Source organism: Oncorhynchus tshawytscha, linkage group LG09 (genome assembly GCF_018296145.1).
Source record: "Oncorhynchus tshawytscha isolate Ot180627B linkage group LG09, Otsh_v2.0, whole genome shotgun sequence".
Taxonomy (NCBI): domain Eukaryota; kingdom Metazoa; phylum Chordata; class Actinopteri; order Salmoniformes; family Salmonidae; genus Oncorhynchus; species Oncorhynchus tshawytscha.
In genome coordinates, this window is record NC_056437.1 from 84,839,816 (window position 1) to 84,860,222 (window position 20,407).

Below are 20,407 nucleotides of genomic sequence, written 5' to 3' on the forward strand. Positions count from 1 at the left end.
TTCCCGTCTGTGCATCTGCACAGGGCTAACAATGTGTTGGTCTGTGGGGTAATAAGGTTCAAGTGTACATAATGTTTAGTTTTGCAGCATGTGTATACAGCTCACTGGACTGTGTGCAGTTAGTACAGGTGTCTGTGTATAATACACGCTACAGGATTTATTGGCAACAATATTTAATGGACGAGTTGAGTTATGTGAGTGTCTAATGTGTATTTAGTCTGTTTTTAGCTGTGTGAAGCTCATTTTGGGCACATATGTGGACACTGCCATGTGCGCATGCGGTCAGCCTGATTGTGCATTATGCCAGGGAAAACATGGCCAAGCGACGCCATCTGGTATAACTACTTGGCACAGGAGGCCTCGGTATGGTTCCACAACATATTGGAGTAGTTAGAATTAACACTGACACCATTTGGCAGAAACACACTTTAAACTATATATCGGTGTGTCTACTTTAGTCATTCTCACACACTGCTGTAGTGTTAATACACACACATTCAGACAGACTACTGTCAGAAAGAGTTGGATAACAGGCATTCAGGCACAGATCAATCTATGTCAGGGCTCTCCAACCCTGTTCCTGGAGAGCTACAGTCTTGCAAGTTTTTGCTCCAGCTAATTATTAGAATCAGGTGCGCTAGATTAGGACTGTAGTGAAAACCTACAGGACAGTAGCTCTCCAGAAACAGGACTGCAGTGAAAACCTACAGGACAGTAGCTCTCCAGAAACAGGACTGTAGTGAAAACCTACAGGACAGTAGCTCTCCAGAAACAGGACTGCAGTGAAAACCTACAGGACAGTAGCTCTCCAGAAACAGGACTGTAGTGAAAACCTACAGGACAGTAGCTCTCCAGGAACAGGACTGCAGTGAAAACCTACAGGACGGTAGCTTTCCAGGAACAGGGTTGGAGAGCCCTGGTCTATGTGTATACTCACTTTTAAAAAGGACTCTACACATTGGTTGGCTCCTTGAAAAATGTATGTATTTCATCTCAATAAAACAACGTAATATAGCTCAAAAACACAACTTCAGAAAAAGTTAAATCTCAATAAAAAATACATTTCATATAAACAATTAAATTAATGCAAAACAGGTTTCCATACAAGCACACAACAGTGTAATGAACACTGTCCTCCCATTGCGTTGGCTTCATTAGGTGTGTGATAGGGTGTGTGTTTGTGTGTGTGCATATGCATATGCATGAGAGTGGGTGCTTGCATGTCCTCCCCTCATCACCTCCAATAACTCTACAGTACAAACTTTTGATATAAAATAAGAAAAAGAAAAGAAAAAAAAGCCAGAGTAGAAACTAGGAAAACTACATCTCCCAGTCTGCCCCCATGATGAAACTGAAAATGCTGGTTGCTGGGGGATGTAGTCTTTGTGGGTCCAAACTCAAATAAGGTCCATGAGAATCTCATCCTCCATGACGGAAGACACCTGGGGCATCCCGGGGGGCTGGGCTCCAGGGCCCCTCTGACCAGCAGCCATCATCATCTGACCTGAGAGAGAGAGAGGAGAGAGTTAACCTGGGACAGCAACAGGTACATTGATTACATCATCATAAACAGTGGTAATAAACTACATACTAACTACTTTTGAGTTACAGGTAGAGTCAGCGACGCATGAAGTAAACAGCATTATCGAGCAGACTTGAGCAAAAACCAAGAATGTGAAGTGCGAGTCTAAACTGTTCAGCTATCAGGTTGCAGCAAAGTGAAAGGCACCATGCACATACTCTATGAGAAGGCATCACTCTAATCTAATCTGACATCCTCAATTCATCCTGCTGCTGGTGTCAACGCCATATAGCCCAGTCTCAGTCTGATAACCATAGGCACGGATGGGAGAGATATGTTCAATCACCCTCCCTTTTGAATTTAGCAGTTTACACACAAAAGCTCAATCATTAGGAAACAATTGCTTCCTAATGACAGATTGCATTCTAAAGCCAATCCTTGCACTGATGTCTAGCTCCAAACTGTCTTTACAGTGTGTGATGTGAGTAAAAGGGTCCATGGCTATAGCTAACCTGCCAGGGGCTGTCTCCACTGGGCCTGCATTTGGGGGCCCGCTCCTGGAGTAGGGTGGACCAGCTGCCCTCCCAGCCCCTGGTGAGGCATCATGCCCTGCATGTGACCAACACCACCCTGCTGAGAGACAGGAACACAACACCTAGGTTACCATCAATCATACAGTAGGTAGGACCTTCATTATCATTAACCAATAGAGACAAGTATTACATATTTAGAAGCCTTTCTAGAGTGTGCAGTGGTGATCTAGCCCTGGCTACAAGACGATGCACTATAACAACAAATGTATTTCATGAATGACGGTCAAGGCTGGTAGAGTTAACTGTTGTGTTCTTACTGGCTGCTGTTGGCTGAGGAGGAGACTGCGCAGCTGCGGATTGGCTCCTGGGTTTGGAAGGCGGAGCATGGCACCCTGGGGCGGGGCCTGTCCACCCTGAGCGACCTGGTTGGGCGGAGCACCGGTGACAGGTGGCTGCTGATTAGGTGCGCCGGATGCTCTCATCGTCATCTGGATGGGAAGCAGAGAGTCAAAGAGGTTTAGAAGAAAGTTGGAGAGATAAGAGGACTAAGTAGAGTGAGACTTTAAATACAGTGCCTTCAAAAAGTATTCACACCCTTCCCCATATTTTGTTGTGTTACAGCCTGAATTTAGATTTTGTGTCACTGATCTACACATAAAATTGAATTTTGTTTCTATAGATTTTTTAGAAAATAAATAAAGTCTTGAATCAATAAGTATTCAACCCCTTTGTTATGGCAAGCCTAAATAAGTTCAGGAGTAAAACTTGGCTTAACAAATCACATAATAAGTTGCATGGACTCACTGTGTGCAATAATAGTGTTTAACATGATTTATGAATTACTAGACCATCTCTGTACCCCACACAGTACAACCATCTGTAAGGTCCCTCAATCGAGGAGTGAATTTCAAGCACAGATTCAACCACAAAGACCAAGGAGGTTGTTCAATGCCTCACAAAGAAAGGCACCGATTAGTAGATGTGTAAAAACATTTTTTTAATTTTTTAAAGCAGACGCTGAATATCCATTTGAGCATGGTGAAGTTATTAAATAGGCTTTGGAAGGTGTATCAATACACCCAGTCACTACGAAGATACAGGCGTCCTTCCTAACTCAGTTGCCGGAGAGGAAGGAAACTGCAAAGGGATTTCACAATGAGGCCAATGGTGACTTTAAAACAGTTACAAAGTTGAATGGTAGTGATAGGAGAACGGAAACCTGTACAGCAGGGATCAAACTAGATTCAGCCGCGGAACGATTTTTTCTTCAGCAGACAGTCAGGGGGCCAGAACATAATAACAAATCATTTGTAGACTTCAAATTGACCGCAAGAAGCCCGAACAGATATAGTATTTGACTCAAATATAATAATTTTAAACCTTGCTTACATTTATACACAATCACATATCTCTCTATTATACATTGGAATAGTTTGGAGATTTCAAAAATTAAAAACACTTGGAGCTGATTTGCTGGTGTTTTTTCAGTCTTATGTCCAACAGAATATATTCCAAAACATGCATCCTGTTTGCAACAAGTCACTTAAAATGTGACAAAAATGAACTTTTTGTCCTGGAAACAAAGTGGGGCAAATACAAATACAACACAACACAACACGACTGAGTACCACTCTTCATATTTTAAAGCATGGTGGTGGCTGCATCATGTTATGTGTATGCTTGTCATCGGCAAGGAATATGGAGTTTATTGGGATAAAAATAAATGGAATACAGCTATAAGCACAGTCAAAATCATAAAAGAAAACCTGGTTGTCTTCTTTCCAACAGATACTGGGCGAGGAATTCATCTTTCAGCAGGACAATAACCTAAAACATAAGGGCAAATCTACACTGGAGTTGCTTACCAAGACAACAATGAATGTTCCTGAGTGGCCTAGTTACAGATTTTACTTAAATTGGCTTGAAAATCTATGGCAAGACTTGAAAATGACTGTCTAGCAATGATCAACAATGAACTTGACAGAGCTTGAAGAACTTTAAGAAGAATAATGGGCAAATATAGTACAATCCAGAAACTTACCCAGACAGTCTCAGCTATAATCATTGCCAAAGGTGCTTCTACAAAGTATTAACCAGGGGTGTGAATACTAAGGTGAGAGATATTTCTGTACTTCATTTTCAATAAATTTGCATTTTTAAACACATTTTCACTTTGTCCTTATGGGGTATGTGTGTAGATGGGTGAGAAAAAAAATATTTAATCCATTTTGAATTCAGGCTGTAACAACACAATGTGAAATAAGTCAAAGGCTATGAATACTTTCTGAAGGCACTGTACATATGATTCATTGGAACGGTGTACCTGGTTCACTTTAAAAAGAGACAGGCTGAATGTAACAATGTAACTCGCTGAACCCAGAACATGCTGGGCAGGCTATATTGGTAGCAGTGAGCACCCATTGAGACAGTGTGAGAGAGTAGCTAACACATGCAGAGTGGAGAGGAGCTGCTCACCAACCAGGCAGTTGCCAAAACGAGCACAGGGAGAGTTTGTGCCTGGTAAAGTTCAGTGCATTTTTTTAACATGTATTTTGGGTGAGAGTTTTTGTGTATATGTGTGTGAGTCTCACCAGGTTGGCCTGTCTCTGCTGTTCCTCCATCAGAGTGACCTGACTAACAGAGGGCATGCCCACCACCACAGACTGAACAGAGGAGAGAGAGAAGGGGAGGAAGAGAAGGTGCAGAAGGGGAGGAGATGAAAGTCATTGCGGGACATGCAGTCATTGCGGGACAATAGAAACAGGAGATGCAGACAGGAGGAGTGTGTGAGGGGAGAGGGAGGAAACGAGGAGTGCACAAGCTGAGACACCACAGGATTAATCACAGTACCTGCTGCTGCACGTTGCCATGGGAGACAGGGATGGGCCCCTGCGGCCGGTTGAGGAAGTTCTGATTGGGTTGAACCTGGCCAGGAGGCCCTGGCATCGGCCCTCCTGAACCTATCTGGAGAAGAGAACCAACAAGGTTACTTTTCTAGTGTAAGGTGACAGACGAAATGAGACGAAATGAGAGAAAAAAAATCCAGAAAATCACATTGTAGGATTTTTAATTAATTTATTTGCAAATTATGGTGGAAAATAAGTATTTGGTCAATAACAAAAGTTTCTCAATACTTTGTTATATACCCTTTGTTGGCAATGACAGAGGTCAAACGTTTTCTGTAAGTCTTCACAAGGTTTTCACACACTGTTGCTGGTATTTTGGCCCAGTCCTCCATGCAGATCTCCTCTAGACCAGTGATGTTTTGGGGCTGTTGCTGGGCAACATGGACTTTCAACTCCCTCCAAAGATTTTCTATGGGGTTGAGATCTGGAGACTGGCTAGGCCACTCCAGGACCTTAATGCTTCTTTACGAAGCCACTCCTTCGTTGCCGGGGCGGTGTGTTTGGGATCATTGTCATGCTGAAAGACCCAGCCACGTTTCATCTTCAATGCCCTTGCTGATGGAAGGAGGTTTTCACTCAAAATCTCACAATACATGGCCCCATTCATTCTTTCCTTTACACAGATCAGTCGTCCTGGCCCCTTTGCAGAAAAACAGCCCCAAAGCATGATGTTTCCACCCCCATGCTTCACAGTAGGTATGGTGTTCTTTGGATGCAACTCAGCATTCTTTGTCCTCCAAACACGACAGTTTTTTTAAAAAAGTTCTATTTTGGTTTCATCTGACCATATGACATTTCCCAATCTTCTTCTGGATCATCCAAATGCTCTCTAGCAAACTTCAGACGGGCCTGGACATGTACTGGCTTACCACGTTTGGCACTGCAGGATTTGAGTCCCTGGCGGCGTAGTGTGTTACTGATGGTAGGCTTTGTTATTTGGTCCCAGCTCTCTGCAGGTCATTCACTAGGTCCCCCCTGTGTGGTTCTGGGATTTTTGCTCACCGTTCTTGTGATCATTTTGACCCCAAGATCTTGCGTGAAGCCCCAGATCGAGGGAGATTATCAGTGGTCTTGTATGTCTTCCATTTCCTAATAATTGCTCCCACAGTTGATTTCTTCAAACCAAGCTGCTTACCTATTGCAGATTCAGTCTTCCCAGCCTGGTGCAGGTCTCCAATTTAGTTTCTGGTGTCCTTTGACAGCTCTTTGGTCTTGGCCATAGTGGAGTTTGGAGTGTGACTGTTTAAGGTTGTGGACAGGTGTCTTTTATACTGATAAGAAGTTCAAACAGGTGCCATTAATACAGGTAACGAGTGGAGGACAGAGGAGCCTCTTAAAGAAGAAGTTACAGGTCTGTGAGAGCCAGTAATCTTTCTTGTTTGTAGGTGACCAAATACTTATTTTCCACCATAATTTGCAAATAAATTCATTAAAAATCCTACAATGTGATTTTCTCATTTTGTCTGTCATAGTTGAAGTGTACCTATGATGAAAATTACAGGCCTCTCTCATCTTTTTAAGTGGGAGAACTTGCACAATTGGTGGCTGACTAAATACTTTTTTGCCCCACTGTACTTACAATGGTATTCCTGCCTATCCTAACCTGTCTAATCGTGGCACTGGATGAGACACCACCACCATCTACGACATGTGTCAAACTCAAGGCCACAAGACGATTCAATCCTGCCTGCAGTTTTTTTTAGCTATTTTTTCCTGGCAAAAACCAATCTCAATTAACATTGCAATGACTAAAACCAAATCAAAACTGTGTAGAAATTATAATTGATCTACATTTATAGTCTCTTCACTCTGTCCAGTGTGCTAACAGTCATCGAAAGCTAACAGTCAGGGAGCATTGAAAATTCCAAAAGTGATGGAGGAATATTTTTGCACATTTTGACAGAGAGGAATTATTACCCATTTGAAGTGCGGCCCTCCAGACCTCAGTGAAGACAGAATTTTGCCCGCTGGGTAAATTAGTTTGACACCCCTGATCTAGGATCAGGATAAAAGCTGTCTCTCCTCTCCTCTATTTTCTCCTCTCTCTTCCCTGTGGACTTCCTATTTAACTCAGCAGCCTGCCTAAAAACACCCAGAGCACACATTAAAGGCCCAGTGCAGTCAAAATGTGATTTTACTGTTTTTACACACTGAGGTTGGAATAGTACTATGAAAATAATAATGCTCTTTTAGTGTCAGAGCTGTTTTAAAAGACATTCTGAAATGGGTTGGCATTTTGGCCTACCTGGTGACATCACCAGGCAGTAAATTAGATAATAGACCAATAAGAGAGTTCCAAACCTCTCTGCCAATAAGAGCTAGTTAAGTTTTCCCCTCTCCACTCAGACAGCTTAAGAAAATGCTCTTTGCTAAGAAGCTATTTTTTGACCATTTTAACTAGGGATGTGCATGTATTCAAATACTTGAGTATTAATTTGATCAACAAAAAACAATATAGGCCAATTTTAACACTGAAAAAGCCTTTTACAAATGAAATGTGACATTTCAAATAATTAATAAAACATTTTCTGTATAGTTTTTAATAAAACAAACTTTACAATGTAGTTATGACATGCTCCCCAGAAAAAAAAAAAGAGGTATCCTTCTTGTGTAGCTTGTTATTTATGTTGGCCAATCAAAGCTGTGAAGAGTCTCAATGTGTAGAAAGTGGAGTGAGTTTTACTAATACATGTGAGATGGAATAAAATTATGTAATTAAAAGTTAGCGAAATGAGAAGGGTAGGCTACAACGAGCATCCAACAAGTAGGTTGTTGTTAGCCTAGCTAACTATAACCGCCTCTTTCGCCCTCCCTCCAGTCCCATCTCACATACACTGCCCCCTCTGCAGCATAGTGCACCAGCCTCTCTCCTTCAGGCAGCAGTGCTCAGGTTAAAGTTTAAAAACCACATGTATTTGAATATCCAGATATCTGACAAATATTCATGATACTATTCGAATAGTGAAATTATTTCTAACCCCATCCATAATTATAATTGAATACAATCACAGTAAGGTACTAATTGTTACCCAGAAATGATTTGATATTGAGAGAAAAACAGCTGCATTGGACCTTTAACATCAAGTCATCTGTATGGTTCAGGGAAAATATTCAATTTGGGTCTTTCACGGTTATAAAATCATATCTAAATCACCAGTAACACTATTCCAGAGCCACGTCTGGAAAAAAAATACCCCAAACAATGATCAAATAATTGAAATTTTAATTGTGTTGAGATTGCCATAGCAATTCTCCATTAGCAATGCAGCTTTGAATATGTAATGGGACACAAGGTCTCAGTCTTCTCTAAATAAACACGGTCTAACATGTTTTTCACTTAAATTTGCAGCATGAGTAGACAGGCGGCATCAACTATAATGGGAGCAGAAAGGCTGTGAGGATATAAAGTCATGTAGACCACAGGCAGGTTGTATTTGTAACTGAGGCATTCCGTTTCTCTGTCACAAAATCTGCACGCTAAATGTTAACCTGAAGGAAAACACGGTATCCTAACGGTTGTTAGAATTGTGTTGACTGTAATCGAGATCAAACCAGAAATGACAAGGGGCAGTGCTCTCAAACTGGAAAACATTTTCCGCAGGTAGCCTAGTGGTTAGAGTGTTGGACTAGTAACCAAAAGGTTGCAAGATCGAATCCCCGAGCTGACAAGGTGAAAAATCTGTTGTTCTGCCCATGAACAAGGCAGTTAACCCACTGTTCCTAGGCCATCATTGAAAATAAGAATTTGTTCTTAACTGACTTGCCTAGTTAAAAAGGTACAAAAATAAATTGACCACCTCATTGGCCCAAGACTGCTCTTGGGAAGCCCTTCCACTGTGCTGGCTAGTATAGCTCCAGTCACTAGCGCGTATACTACCCCCTTTTCTCCAGGTTGAATCCCTTCATTCCCTCCTAACTCACAGTGGTGCTGCTGGACCTGTCTGTCTGACGCACCGAGCAGTGTTTGTGGTTGTTGATGACCCATGTCTGTATGACTCACCGAGCGGTGCTGCTGGACCTGTTTGTGGTTGGTGATGACCTGTCGGATGCCGTTGACGAAGCCACTCTGGTCGTTGGGGATGAGGCCCATGAAAATCCTCTTCTTGGAGGAGTAGAGCAGCATGAGCACCCGCACCTCACAGGGGGCGCTGTGGGGGAAGTGGACGCACCCCGCCTGCAGCCAGAGGGGGACATAGGTCAGAACTGTCTGTCAGTCTGTCACAGCCCTCGTCATAGTTCAAGTGACACAAAACCAGTCAACCTGACCTGAATTCAATCGGACCTGGGTAAATCTCACAGGCTGCATGCAGTTTTTCTATGACGCCCGACAGCGTTGAAAATCTCTGTAGCCCTTTACTAAATGAACATGGTGCCCCCTCTAGTGTTCTCAGAGTGTTACTGCAGCCTATTTATATCTGCCTAGTCCATCTAGTGCACAATGGAGGGAACTGCTGATGTCTATTGTTGAGACTCCACTGTATTAAATATTGAGACAGAAAAGGATAGGGACAAATGGCAGCAAAAATAGAGCATGTGAAGCAGAAGAGCTGGACTTACAAATCCAGTGGCCATGATACGATAAAGACCTTTTAGTGACTCCACATCTTTGTTGGTGAAGAGAAACTGAACCATTCTAGAGTTTCTGAAGAGGGGACCGAGTGTTGTCTGGGGAGGGAGAAAGACTTTATTTAGATGTCTGTATTCTCAATGTCATTGAGTCATTTCTGAACACACACACACACACACACCTACATACACACAGAGAGGGTTCTCTCACCAGTAACTGTTGTGGGATCAATTGCATGATGAGCTTCTGTGGCCACTGGTCGGCATTTCTGTCATGAAGAACAGGGAACAAACCAATCAGAACTCTCCATACATATAGCGATACACACAATGACCAATCAGAACTCTCCATACATATAGCAATACACACACAATGACCAATCAGTGCAGCTGACACTGGCATGATATCAAAGATAGTTTCAGTGAAACACTCACAGGTTCTCTCCTTGGTTGACTTGCACCTGGCAGGGCAGGGAGCGAGTGAGTTTGGTATTGGAATCCATAGACGAGGCTTTGGGCTTCTGAAGTGATGGATGGAGAGAGGGTGGGGGAGGTAGGGAGGGAGGAGAGGAATGTTTGGAGAAATGGAAGAAGAGGTTTGGAAGTTAGCATACAGAGTGACCAGGGGGCTTTGGTCCTACACCCAGGGGCACCGTTTGAATAAAAACCTCCATGTTAGAAATTACCCAACATGCAAAACAGTGCTGCCAGTGGAACATTGTGAAGAGGATGAATGGCGCCAATCCTACGGAAAATAAGCAGCAGCGTTCATCTTCAGGGGATCAATAGTGGATCAATAGTTAATCAATCCCAGATTGGTCAGCTCTGCTGCAGTCCCTGTTGACCATTACTACTGCATTGTGTTGGGATTAAAGACCAGATGTATGGGTTCTTTATATGTGTACTGTACAGCATTTGGGAGGACTCTGGTGGATTAGAGGAGACTAAGATATGCAATAACCTGACCTGAACAAGGAAGATATACAAATCTAACCTGAATGCTGCATCTATTGATAAGTACCTTCAGATGCACTTTAGTGACCTATGGCAATACTATGTCTATTGTCTATGTGTTTGGGGATGTTGTGGTCTAACTGTGTGTTGGTTACAGTGTGTAGGCTTGCTGCACATTGTTGTGTGATAGAGTTTCATGGTCAACAGGTATCACAGAAGAAGTAGTGCAAATCAGTCAATACTTAGTGATTATTGACCAAGTCAGGTTTTCAAATGGCTTAGAAACACAAACAGCTCCAGAGTTGATTAGTATTTTAGATCATTCAAATCCATGTCCCCTACAACAGGTTCAACCATGTCAAGTAACTCCATCACTTTGACCTGAGGTGAAATCCATCACAAAGGTATAGTATGATTATTCACGTCATAATCAATGACAGTTGATACAATCAGTTCCAAGCATAGCTTTGTTGCAGACCTTATAACATTTCCTTACAAGGTCAGAGGATGACTTGAACACACAAATAGAAGAAGTATAGACCTCTTCAGCAGCATGTTTAAACCAAGTTCTAGTTTCCCTCACCTCTTGCCACTCCAGTACTCCACTCCATGCTACAATCTTATTGGCAACGCCTTGCTGCTGCCCCCCAATCGGATTTGCCTGGGCTGCAGACACACCAGGCTATCAGAAGAAAATGAGAGAAAGAGTTAGATGGAGAGAAAGACAACTTGACTGGAGGCAGAGAAGTTGAATATTGATGTGGAGTATTGTGGGAAGATGATGCAACATATGGACAGGCCTCACCATGCCAGGCTGTGAGGATGGGGGCGTCTGCTGATTGGCTGTGGGCTGCTGCTGCTGAGGGGGCACCGGCTGCTGCTGATTGGGCTGTGGTTGTCCCGGCGGCTGGACTTGTTGCTGCTGCGGGGGAGGGGCTTGTTGCTGAGGCAACATGGGTGTGGAAACTATGGTGACTGTGGATAGGCTGGGCTGACTGGAGGGAGCCAACTTCACTCCTGCTACAGATGGGAGAGTTGACTGACCGCTGAATGGGGGACCAGGATTGACCATGCCTGGGACTGGATGGGGGATGCCAAAAAAGAAAAGGTAACAGACATAATAGACCCCTCATATTCAACTCTGGACTTCAAAGCCAGTTCCGTACTGTCCCCCCCATTCTAACCCTCTAATCTGGGACTGATTTTGACCCGGTGCATTTAATTATCAGGTAGAACAGAAAACCTGCAGGCTCCGGACCTCGTAGGGTAAGAGGTGAACACCCCTGTAATAGAATAACAATCAACCTGGGCTGATGATCAACCATACTGGTGACAGAGGATAGAAGAATGCAGGCTATTGGTACTCACAGCGACTCTTCTGGTTGTTGGCTGCCTCTACAGCCATCTGTGCAGCTGCCTGGGCCGCGTTAAGGGAAGGTGGGGGCTGACAGGGCAGCAAGAGAGGGAGAGAGATCACTGTGTCAGCTAAGAGCCTGTCAATTAAATGTTGATGGGCTGGTAAAAGCTACCAAGTTAAAACATATCTTCAGTACCTGATATGGATGGGCCGTGCTTATTGGTGGAGGAGCCTGCGAGGCGGGACCAAGAGGAGGCTGACTGACAGGCAGGGGTTGAGGGGGTAGAATTGGTTTGAGAGGGCCCGATCCTCCCCCTGATGACACTGGAGAAAGAAACATTTTAGAATTTGATGGGCCGATACTGACTTCAATCAATCTGTTCTCTGTCAATTATTTTGAGTGCTGCTCCTCACCAGGAAGTGAGATACCCCTAACTAGGATCATGTGGAAGGGGTCTTGGCTGTAGTCTGGGTGGGGGTCGACCTGTCCCCCGACTGGTGACGCCCTGTCGAACAGCGCCCGTAACGCTGGCAGTTTCCGTGGCGACACTACAGAAAAATGAATCCCTCTCTGAGGAAGAGGCACAAGGTTATTATGGGGTATCAGCAGCCATTAATAAGTACAGAAGTCACATCATTCCCCAAAATGCCCCAGCGGGTAGTCTATACAGGCTATCTGATAGAGGTGCTATGTTACTTACATCTCTGATGATCTTGACCAGATTGTCTGCAGTGCAGCCCGTATAGCTGACACTCTCCACGGCAGGGAGCAGGTATGGCGGAGAGTTACACAGCAGCACACAGACTTTGTGTGTCTGACCTCTGATTAATAGAGACAAGAGACATATGCTAGTGTGTGTGTGTGTGTGTGTCTACTAAACTCAGCAAAAAAAGAAACGTCCCTTTTTCAGGACCCTGTCTTTCAAAGATCATTCGTAAAAATCCAAATAACTTCACAGATCTTCATTGTAAAGGGGTTAAACACTGTTTCCCATGCTTGTTCAATGAACCAATTGAAATGAGTCTGGTTTTAGGCACTGGTTGTGAAGGTGGTAAATGACATTTTAATGGCATCGGACCGAGGCTCTTCATCTGTCCTCGTGCTCCTAGACCTAAACAATTCATGAACATGCACCTGTTTTAGAAAACATAATGTTAACTTTCACTGTCGTTAAGACATTTCAATAACAGCTTACAGACAGTAGGCAATTATGGTCACAGTTATGAAAACTTAGGACACTAAAGAGGCCTTTCTACTGACTCTGAAAAACACCAAAAGAAAGATGCCCAGGGTCCCTGCTCATCTGCGTGAACGTGCCTTAGGCATGCTGCAAGGAGGCATGAGGACTGCAGATGTGGCCAGGGGAATAAATTGCAATGTCCGTACTGTGAGACGCCTAAGAGAGCGCTACAGGGAGACAGGACGGCCAGTTGATCGTCCTCGCAGTGGCAGACCACGTGTAACAACACCTGCACAGGATCGGTACATCCGAACATCACACCTGCGGGACAGGTACAGGATGGCAACAACTGCCCGAGTTACACCAGGAAAGCACAATCCCTCCATCAGTGCTCAGACTGCCCACAATAGGCTGAGAGGCTGGACTGAGGGCTTATAGGCAGGGGGCTGTTGTAGACGCAAAACTGGCTCAACCTTTAAGTCTTTACTGAGGCAGGGCTAACTACTGGGGCTTTCTCATGCCCTCCCTGGAAGGGTGCGTCACCTGAGTGGGTTGATTCACTGTTGTGGTCATCCTGTCTGGGTTGGCGCCCCCCTTGGGTTGTGCCGTGGCGGAGATCTCCTGTGCTTTGGCAAAGTGGGTGGGGTTATATCCCTCCTCACCAGACATCACCGGCAACAACGTCGCCTATGGGCACAAACCCACCTTCGCTGGACCAGACAGGACTAGCAAAAAGTACTCTTCACTGACGAGTTGCGGTTTTGTCTCACCAGGGGTGATGGTCGGATTCGCGTTTGTTCTCGAAGGTTAAGGGTTACATCGAGGCCTGTTTTCTGGAGCGGGATCGATTTGGAGGGGGAGGGTCCGTCATGGTCTGGGGCAGTGTGTCACAGTATGTAACAGAGCTTGTTGTCATTGCAGGCAATCTCAACGCTGTTCGTTACAGGGAAGACATCCTCCTCCCTCATGTGGTACCCTTCCTACAGGCTCATCCTGACATGACCATCCAGCATGACAATGCCACCAGCCATACTTCTCATTCTGTGTGTGATTTCCTGCAAGACAGGGATGTCAGTGTTCTGCCATGGCCAGCAAAGAGAGGACCTGGGATCAGAGGGTGAGGGCTAGGGCCATTCCCCCCAGAAATGTCAGGGAACTTGCAGGTGCATTGCTGGAAGAGTGGGGTAACATCTCACAGCAAGAACTGGCCAAATTGGTGCAGTCCATGAAGAGATGCACTGCAGTACTTAATGCAGCTGGTGGCCACACCAGATACTGACTGTTACTTTTGATTTTGACCCCCCTTTGTTCAGGGACACGTTATTCCATTTCTGTTAGTCACGTCTGTGGAACTTGTTCCCTTTATGTCGCAGTGGTTGAATCTTGTGTAAATATTTGTATGAACATAACATGTTAAGTTCGCTAAAAATAAAACGCAGTTGACAGTGAGAGGACGTTTCTTTTTTTTGCTGAGTTTAGTAATAAAAGAAGAACTCACATTTGCTCCCTCATCTTTTTGAAGTCATCAAAGAGCTGCAAGGCCACAGACAGACCCTCTGCGATGAGACTACAGCTCTCTGCTCCTCCTCCCATGAACCTGACAGAGACAAAGTTACACATTGATCAAGGAAGATTAATACTAAAGAATCTTAACATGTCCTTCTAAATGGCATTACAAAAACAAATCTTACTGGATGCTGTCAATCCACGAGACAAACTCAAAGGCCGAGCTGGTTGGTGCGTGACACTGGACGTAGGATTCAGGAGCACAGTCCACTGTGTTGAACACAACAAGACCATACTGTGTGCCTCCATACTGAGAGTAGAGGAGAAGAGAATTGGCATTGTTGTTCTCATACCTTCTTAAATAAAGACTAAATAAATAGTAATAACCGTAAGGAGAAAACAAAGTTGAATTAAGACTCACATCTCCTCCAAAGTCTGTCTCTGCTGGAGGGCCTCCATTGAAGTACCTGTGATGATGGGACAGGGACCAAGTCAGGACTCCACAGAGCGATATTGTACATACCCAATGAAGCAAAAGTATATTTGAAGTCCACTTACTCGATTGCAGGTAGTATGTAATGTTTTCTGAGGGATTCAAAATAGGGGCCGAGGTTTGCAGTTCCTTCAATGACGAACACCACGTCTGCCACTTGATTGGCGCCAGGTTTAATGGGCAGGTCCATGATCTAGATGGAGAAAAAAGTTGACTAGTTGAATCAGTTACTGGGCCATAATAAAAGTTGCTCTCCTGTGATTACTGGTTGTGACAGGTATGCATAACATACTGTGATATGTTACCTAGGTTTACGTTATGATAGCTAACTATTTAACAATACCTCACATCAACACTCGATCTTGATAAAACGAAATGCATGGAATAGCAGATGGAAAGTTGTCCATCAGTCCAGAATCAGTTGTCCATATTGAAAAATAACCAAATCAGGCATAGTGCTTTAGGCAGAAGATTAGAACTAGACAGGCGTAAAATGCATAATTAGCTACACCTTTTGTCGTTTTTAGCTGGACAACTATAAATAAACGTATACTGATGAAACACGGCTACTGATTATGCTCAGTCAAAGCATCCTAATTACGTGAGTGTGTGTGTTCTTTACGTCTTGCAACGGAATCCGTTTGAGAACCAAACGGGAGCAAAAAATAAAACGGGAAGGGTCCTACCTGAATTCGCCTAATATAAACTATTGTTCGTGGCAAAACGTTTTCCGTTTGGAGTAAAAGGTAGAATCGGCGTAATGAACACACACCCCCAGTCAGCCAACGTTAGCTTAGCTCCCGCTAACTTTTGTACATCAATGACCAGCAACTCTTACATTCACTATAAAGTTATACAGCTAACAGTAATGTGGTTAACATGTCAAACATTTTAATAGACTAATATAAAAGCTTTAGTAAGCGAAGTAGAAATTCCATTAATCGTGGGCATGTAGATATTATAGCATTAGCGAGGTGGTCATAAGCCAATGCTAGCCAAAGGATTTCATTAATTGCGTTCAGCTAGCTAGAGGGCTACTCACCTGGCGGTATTTAGCCGTCAGCCAAATAATTGGGTTTTAGACGAGGCCAAATACTTAAATTATACACTTAATAAAACGAAACCATTGTCATTTTGACACACAAAGTAGGCCGTGCCGAAAACAAACCACTAGTCAAACGTTCTGTTATCGACATCTCAGGCCTGGTTGAGCTTGAAAATGGACCATAAGGGATGCTCAATCAACAACCGAACAACTGATCAAGAACTGATTGACCTCTCTATGGCTGCCATGAGGAACCTAAGCGGTAACTGACAGTCAGTGACAGTCCTATCATTTATACCAAATTTATGACATTTACAGTAAATTATAGAGACATATAATATATATGAGATATTATTTATTTTCCATATATGCCATACCGCCTTGTTACACCAGATGTCAGCACAGTGTGCCAGTCTTTTGAAAATGACTAGGCCTTGAATGCAGTGAGCTGCATGATTTGAGAGACAACAGGCAAGGAAGTGATACATCAGTGATTATAGCCCCCCTTGTCCATGTATCCACTACATCAAGCATAAACCTATACGTCCTGTACGTTTACATAGGTTGTGAAATGGGCCTACAGGTTCTGCCTAACCCCTTGCCAACGTAACCTTTTTATAACCAGGACATGTCTCGATCACCTCCTATCCTCTGTGCTGAAATAAGCACATAATTACTGGGGCGGCCTTCAGCGAGCTAACCTGTTGTCAAATCAACACAATGTGCCACGAGCGAAACCTGTGAACGGAACGCAACGGGCGCTGTGTTTCTCTCGTCCTTCAATATAATCTATTCCCCTGTGGCACTGTGAGCCAGTCAGCACAGCCCAGCGAACAGCAAACCGCATCAGAGCTCATCAAACTCAATCCCACAGAAACAATGTTCTGAATCCATTTAAGCCAATTTAAAGCAGTGCAAGGCGTGGTAAAGAGGCAGCGGTTCTATTTAGGCCATGGGCAAACAGCAAGTGAGGGCCACATCATGGGCGCTGGCTCCCAGTGACTTTAGCAGGGTTTGTGCAGGGCCAGGAGTGTGCCCAAGGCTATCCTTGGGTCCCAAACACATTGAACCCACACAGCCTTTCATTCTGACTTAAGCACAGTGGCCAAATTAATTCCGGTATAAGGGACCGTGTGTCCATCCCTTTCTAGAGGACTTTGATGTATTTTGTAGCTCTGAGGGAAGTGCAGTTTGTCACTGCTTTTGAAATTCAATTGGCAGAACCGGCAGTTCTCCTGCAATTAGAAAAGCTTACAACTCCTGATGTGGTTGGAAAACAAATTTAGTCACTGTTGTATTTTGACTTCCTCTTGGTGATGAGAAATGGCATATTGCTTTAGGGGACTGTTCTGTGGGGTTTGATCATTTTTCTCTATCAGGTGCTTTGATTGTCCTGTCTGGTTGTTCTAGGGGGTGTGTAGTATAGACGATCCCTCTTTTGACCGGCTCCTCCAGCTGGGAGAGAGGGGACCATCTGGTTCTCAACAGGTAATCACCACCAACACACTGATACACCTGACATACAGACAGAACTGGGTTACGACAAATAACTGACACTGATTTTGGAAAACAGTATTAGGTCAAAACACAAATAAACACACACACACACACACAGAGAGGTTAATTCTAATTCTGGGGTGACATTTATGGAGGCATAACGTTAAGTTGAAAATGTGAAATTGTAAAGGGAGTGGACTGAAAAGTGTAGCCATATTGCATATGATGAGTCTTACACCGCACAGTGAATATTTATATTTTTGTCACATAGATATGAGGTTTACATTCCCTTTATCTATATGGTGTCGTTGATTTCTTTCATTGCTAAATTCAAAAACACCAAAGGCTCACCCACAGCAATGACATGCATATTTAATGAGATAACAGAATACATTACCATTATATATAGTAATGTGTAATATATTAGCAATAATGCGCAGCTGACAGCTTCCTAATAAATCCCTCCAGTGTGATAGAAACAGTTCTATGGATTGTATTGCACACACCTCCCCCAGTCTCTCTCTCCCCCTCTCTGCTTCTTTCAGATCACTGAACTGAGTGAAATGTCTTTCCGACTAAATTATTTTTTTTGCACGGTGGGAACGTTGCCATGGAGACAGCAGTTCCCCCGGCCCCTTCACCCACCTCTAGCCCCCCCCTCTCAGCAGTTCATGGTGTTGTAGCAGTGCTAACTGGTGCTTCTGCACTTCTGTGTGTATGTGTGTGTGTTGTTCTGAACTGTTATCATGCTGCTCACACTGTCAAAGTGCTGCAGGTGCCCCGTTCGCCCCTAGTCAAGTGTGTCTATATACAGACCTGTTCTCCTCCGCCTCTCCCTCACACACAAACACACTCACTCTCACACACACACTCTTTCACTTCCATTCCTTGTCTTTTTAATTCATCTCCTCATCCAATCCTGCCTTCCCCTTTCTCTGTGTCATTCCCCCTCACTCTCTTAATCCTTTCCTTACTATTCTCTCTTTGTCTCACACACACACATGCATGCAAGCGCGCACACAGACTTCCCCCTCGGTTGGTGTAGCAGAGTTTCAGTGTGCTGATAGTGGGCATGACTATAATGCTCAGTTCATAAGGGTATAATCACTGCATGACTTCCCTGGCATTTATATGACTACTAGAAAAGACTCACAAAGCAACAGTAGGTGGCAGACCAGAGAAAGACACACTCAAGGCAGGCAGCAGCACTCCACTTTGCATTTAGATAAAGTGAAGACACAATAAAGAATTCATGACAAAGTGACTAAATAATTACACATGAAGATAATGCACGGTAGGAAAGAGAGAGAGGAAGGTCATATAGGTTCAAATAAGATTCCATACAGTATGGATACAGATATATTCTCCCACTTAAAAAGATGATGTAATTTTCATCATAGGTACACTTCAACTATGACAGACAAAATGAGGGGAAAAAATCCAGAAAATCACATTGTAGTTTTTTAGTTTATTTGCAAATTATGGTGGAAAATAAGTATTTGGTCACCTACAAACAAGTTTCTGGCTCTCATAACATACATAAATACACAAGGCATAAAGACACACAACACAGTCACACTCCAAACTCCACTATGGCCAAGACCAAAGAGCTGTCAAAGGACACCAGAAACAAAATTGTGATTGGGAAGACTGAATCTGCAATCATTTTGTCAAACACACAGGCCTGTCTCATCTTTTTAAGTGGGAGAACTGACAATTGGTGGCTGACTAAATACTTTTTGCCCCACTATGATAATACGTAAAATAAACAAACACACACAGAATGAGGCTGGATGATACATATCCTTTATTTCTGACTAAATACTTTTGCCCTAATTATATATATAGGGTCCAGTGTGTGTGTAGGCATGATCATTGCTTCAGCCACACCATCTCCCACACATTCACCTACATCATCTTCCTCTTCACCTTCCTCCTCCCCCTAGCTCTCTGGCTGAAACAAGCATCCTGACTGAATGTCTCACTTCTGTTCAAATGTCTATTTATCCGTTTAACCCATATAAAAAGGAAACTTCTGAAGAAATTATATTTTTTTAAAGAATCAAAAATGAAATCAGGAATAACTATTTAATGAAGATATACAGGATAAACAATGTTATTTATCATCATTGTTTTGATTACAGAGATAACGATTGCTAGGTCTCCATTTTCATCATTAGTAGTATTAATATCAAGTTCATTGTCAGGTTTTGCTTAAAGCATCACTTGTTTAATTTTCATTGCATCAAGTTGACATCATTCATGTTAATATAAGCATGCACACATGTTTCTCCATGTCCATTCAGAACTGCACTAACACTGAGAGAGACAGAGGAGAGAGGAGTCCTACACACAGAGAGAGCGGACAAGATGGAGGGAGGCGGAGAGAGGGGGTGAATGGCTGTGTGGAGAGAGAGGGAAGTGGGGAAAAGGGAGTTTTCAGAAATAGAGTGGGAGAACAAGCAATCAAAGAGAGCAAGAGACAGGTATAGAAAGAGATAAAGGGAAAAGATAAAGGTATATTGAGAGAGAGAGAGGCAGAGAGAGAGAGAGAGGCAGAGAGAGAGAGAGAGAGGCAGAGCAGGCATGCAGAGGCATAGAAAGAGATAAAGGGGCAAGAGAAAGGTATATTGAGAGAGAGAGAGCGAGAGGGAGAGAGAGAGAGCGGCAGGCATAGAAAGAGATAAAGGGGAAAGAGAAAGGTATATTTAGAGAGCGAGAGAGAGAGAGATAGGTATAGAAAGAGATAAAGGGGCAAGAGAAAGGTATATTTAGAGAGAGAGAGAGAGAGAGAGAGAGGCAGAGAGAGGTATAGAAAGAGATAAAGGGGCAAGAGAAAGGTATATT

General features: G+C 43.5%; 1 protein-coding gene across 4 annotated transcripts; it reads right to left on the bottom strand.

The window, feature by feature from the left end:
* Nucleotides 1–967: 967 nt before the first annotated feature.
* Nucleotides 968–16,239, bottom strand: med25 (mediator complex subunit 25). Of its 4 annotated transcripts, none has more exons than XM_024433677.2 (20): nt 16,061–16,239; nt 15,084–15,211; nt 14,947–14,992; nt 14,711–14,835; nt 14,518–14,616; nt 12,540–12,660; nt 12,253–12,409; nt 12,035–12,162; nt 11,850–11,898; nt 11,287–11,561; nt 11,065–11,163; nt 9,963–10,048; nt 9,739–9,796; nt 9,519–9,626; nt 8,962–9,135; nt 4,906–5,019; nt 4,647–4,718; nt 2,373–2,543; nt 2,035–2,155; nt 968–1,504 (listed from the first exon to the last, which is right to left on the bottom strand). In XM_024433677.2, the coding sequence occupies exons 2-20, from the start codon at nt 15,206–15,208 to the stop codon at nt 1,398–1,400; spliced, it is 2,235 nt and encodes a 744-aa protein (XP_024289445.2). In that variant the 5' UTR covers nt 15,209–15,211; nt 16,061–16,239; the 3' UTR covers nt 968–1,397. The 4 variants fall into 4 exon arrangements, with proteins under 4 accessions (XP_024289445.2, XP_024289444.2, XP_024289443.2 ...); XM_024433676.2 differs by having other exon boundaries at nt 9,963–10,045; nt 11,850–11,925; XM_024433675.2 differs by having other exon boundaries at nt 11,850–11,925.
* Nucleotides 16,240–20,407: the final 4,168 nt, after the last annotated feature.

Coding starts and splice junctions, on each gene's coding strand:
- med25 (XM_024433675.2), bottom strand. CDS start 15,208: ATGGACCTGCCCATTAAACCTGGCGCCAATCAAGTGGCAGACGTGGTG. Junction 9,797..9,962: donor GTCAACCAAGGAGAGAACCT/GTGAGTGTTTCA, acceptor TCTTCATGACAG/AAATGCCGACCAGTGGCCAC. Junction 5,020..8,961: donor AGGTCCAGCAGCACCGCTCG/GTGAGTCATACA, acceptor TCTCTTCTCCAG/ATAGGTTCAGGAGGGCCGAT.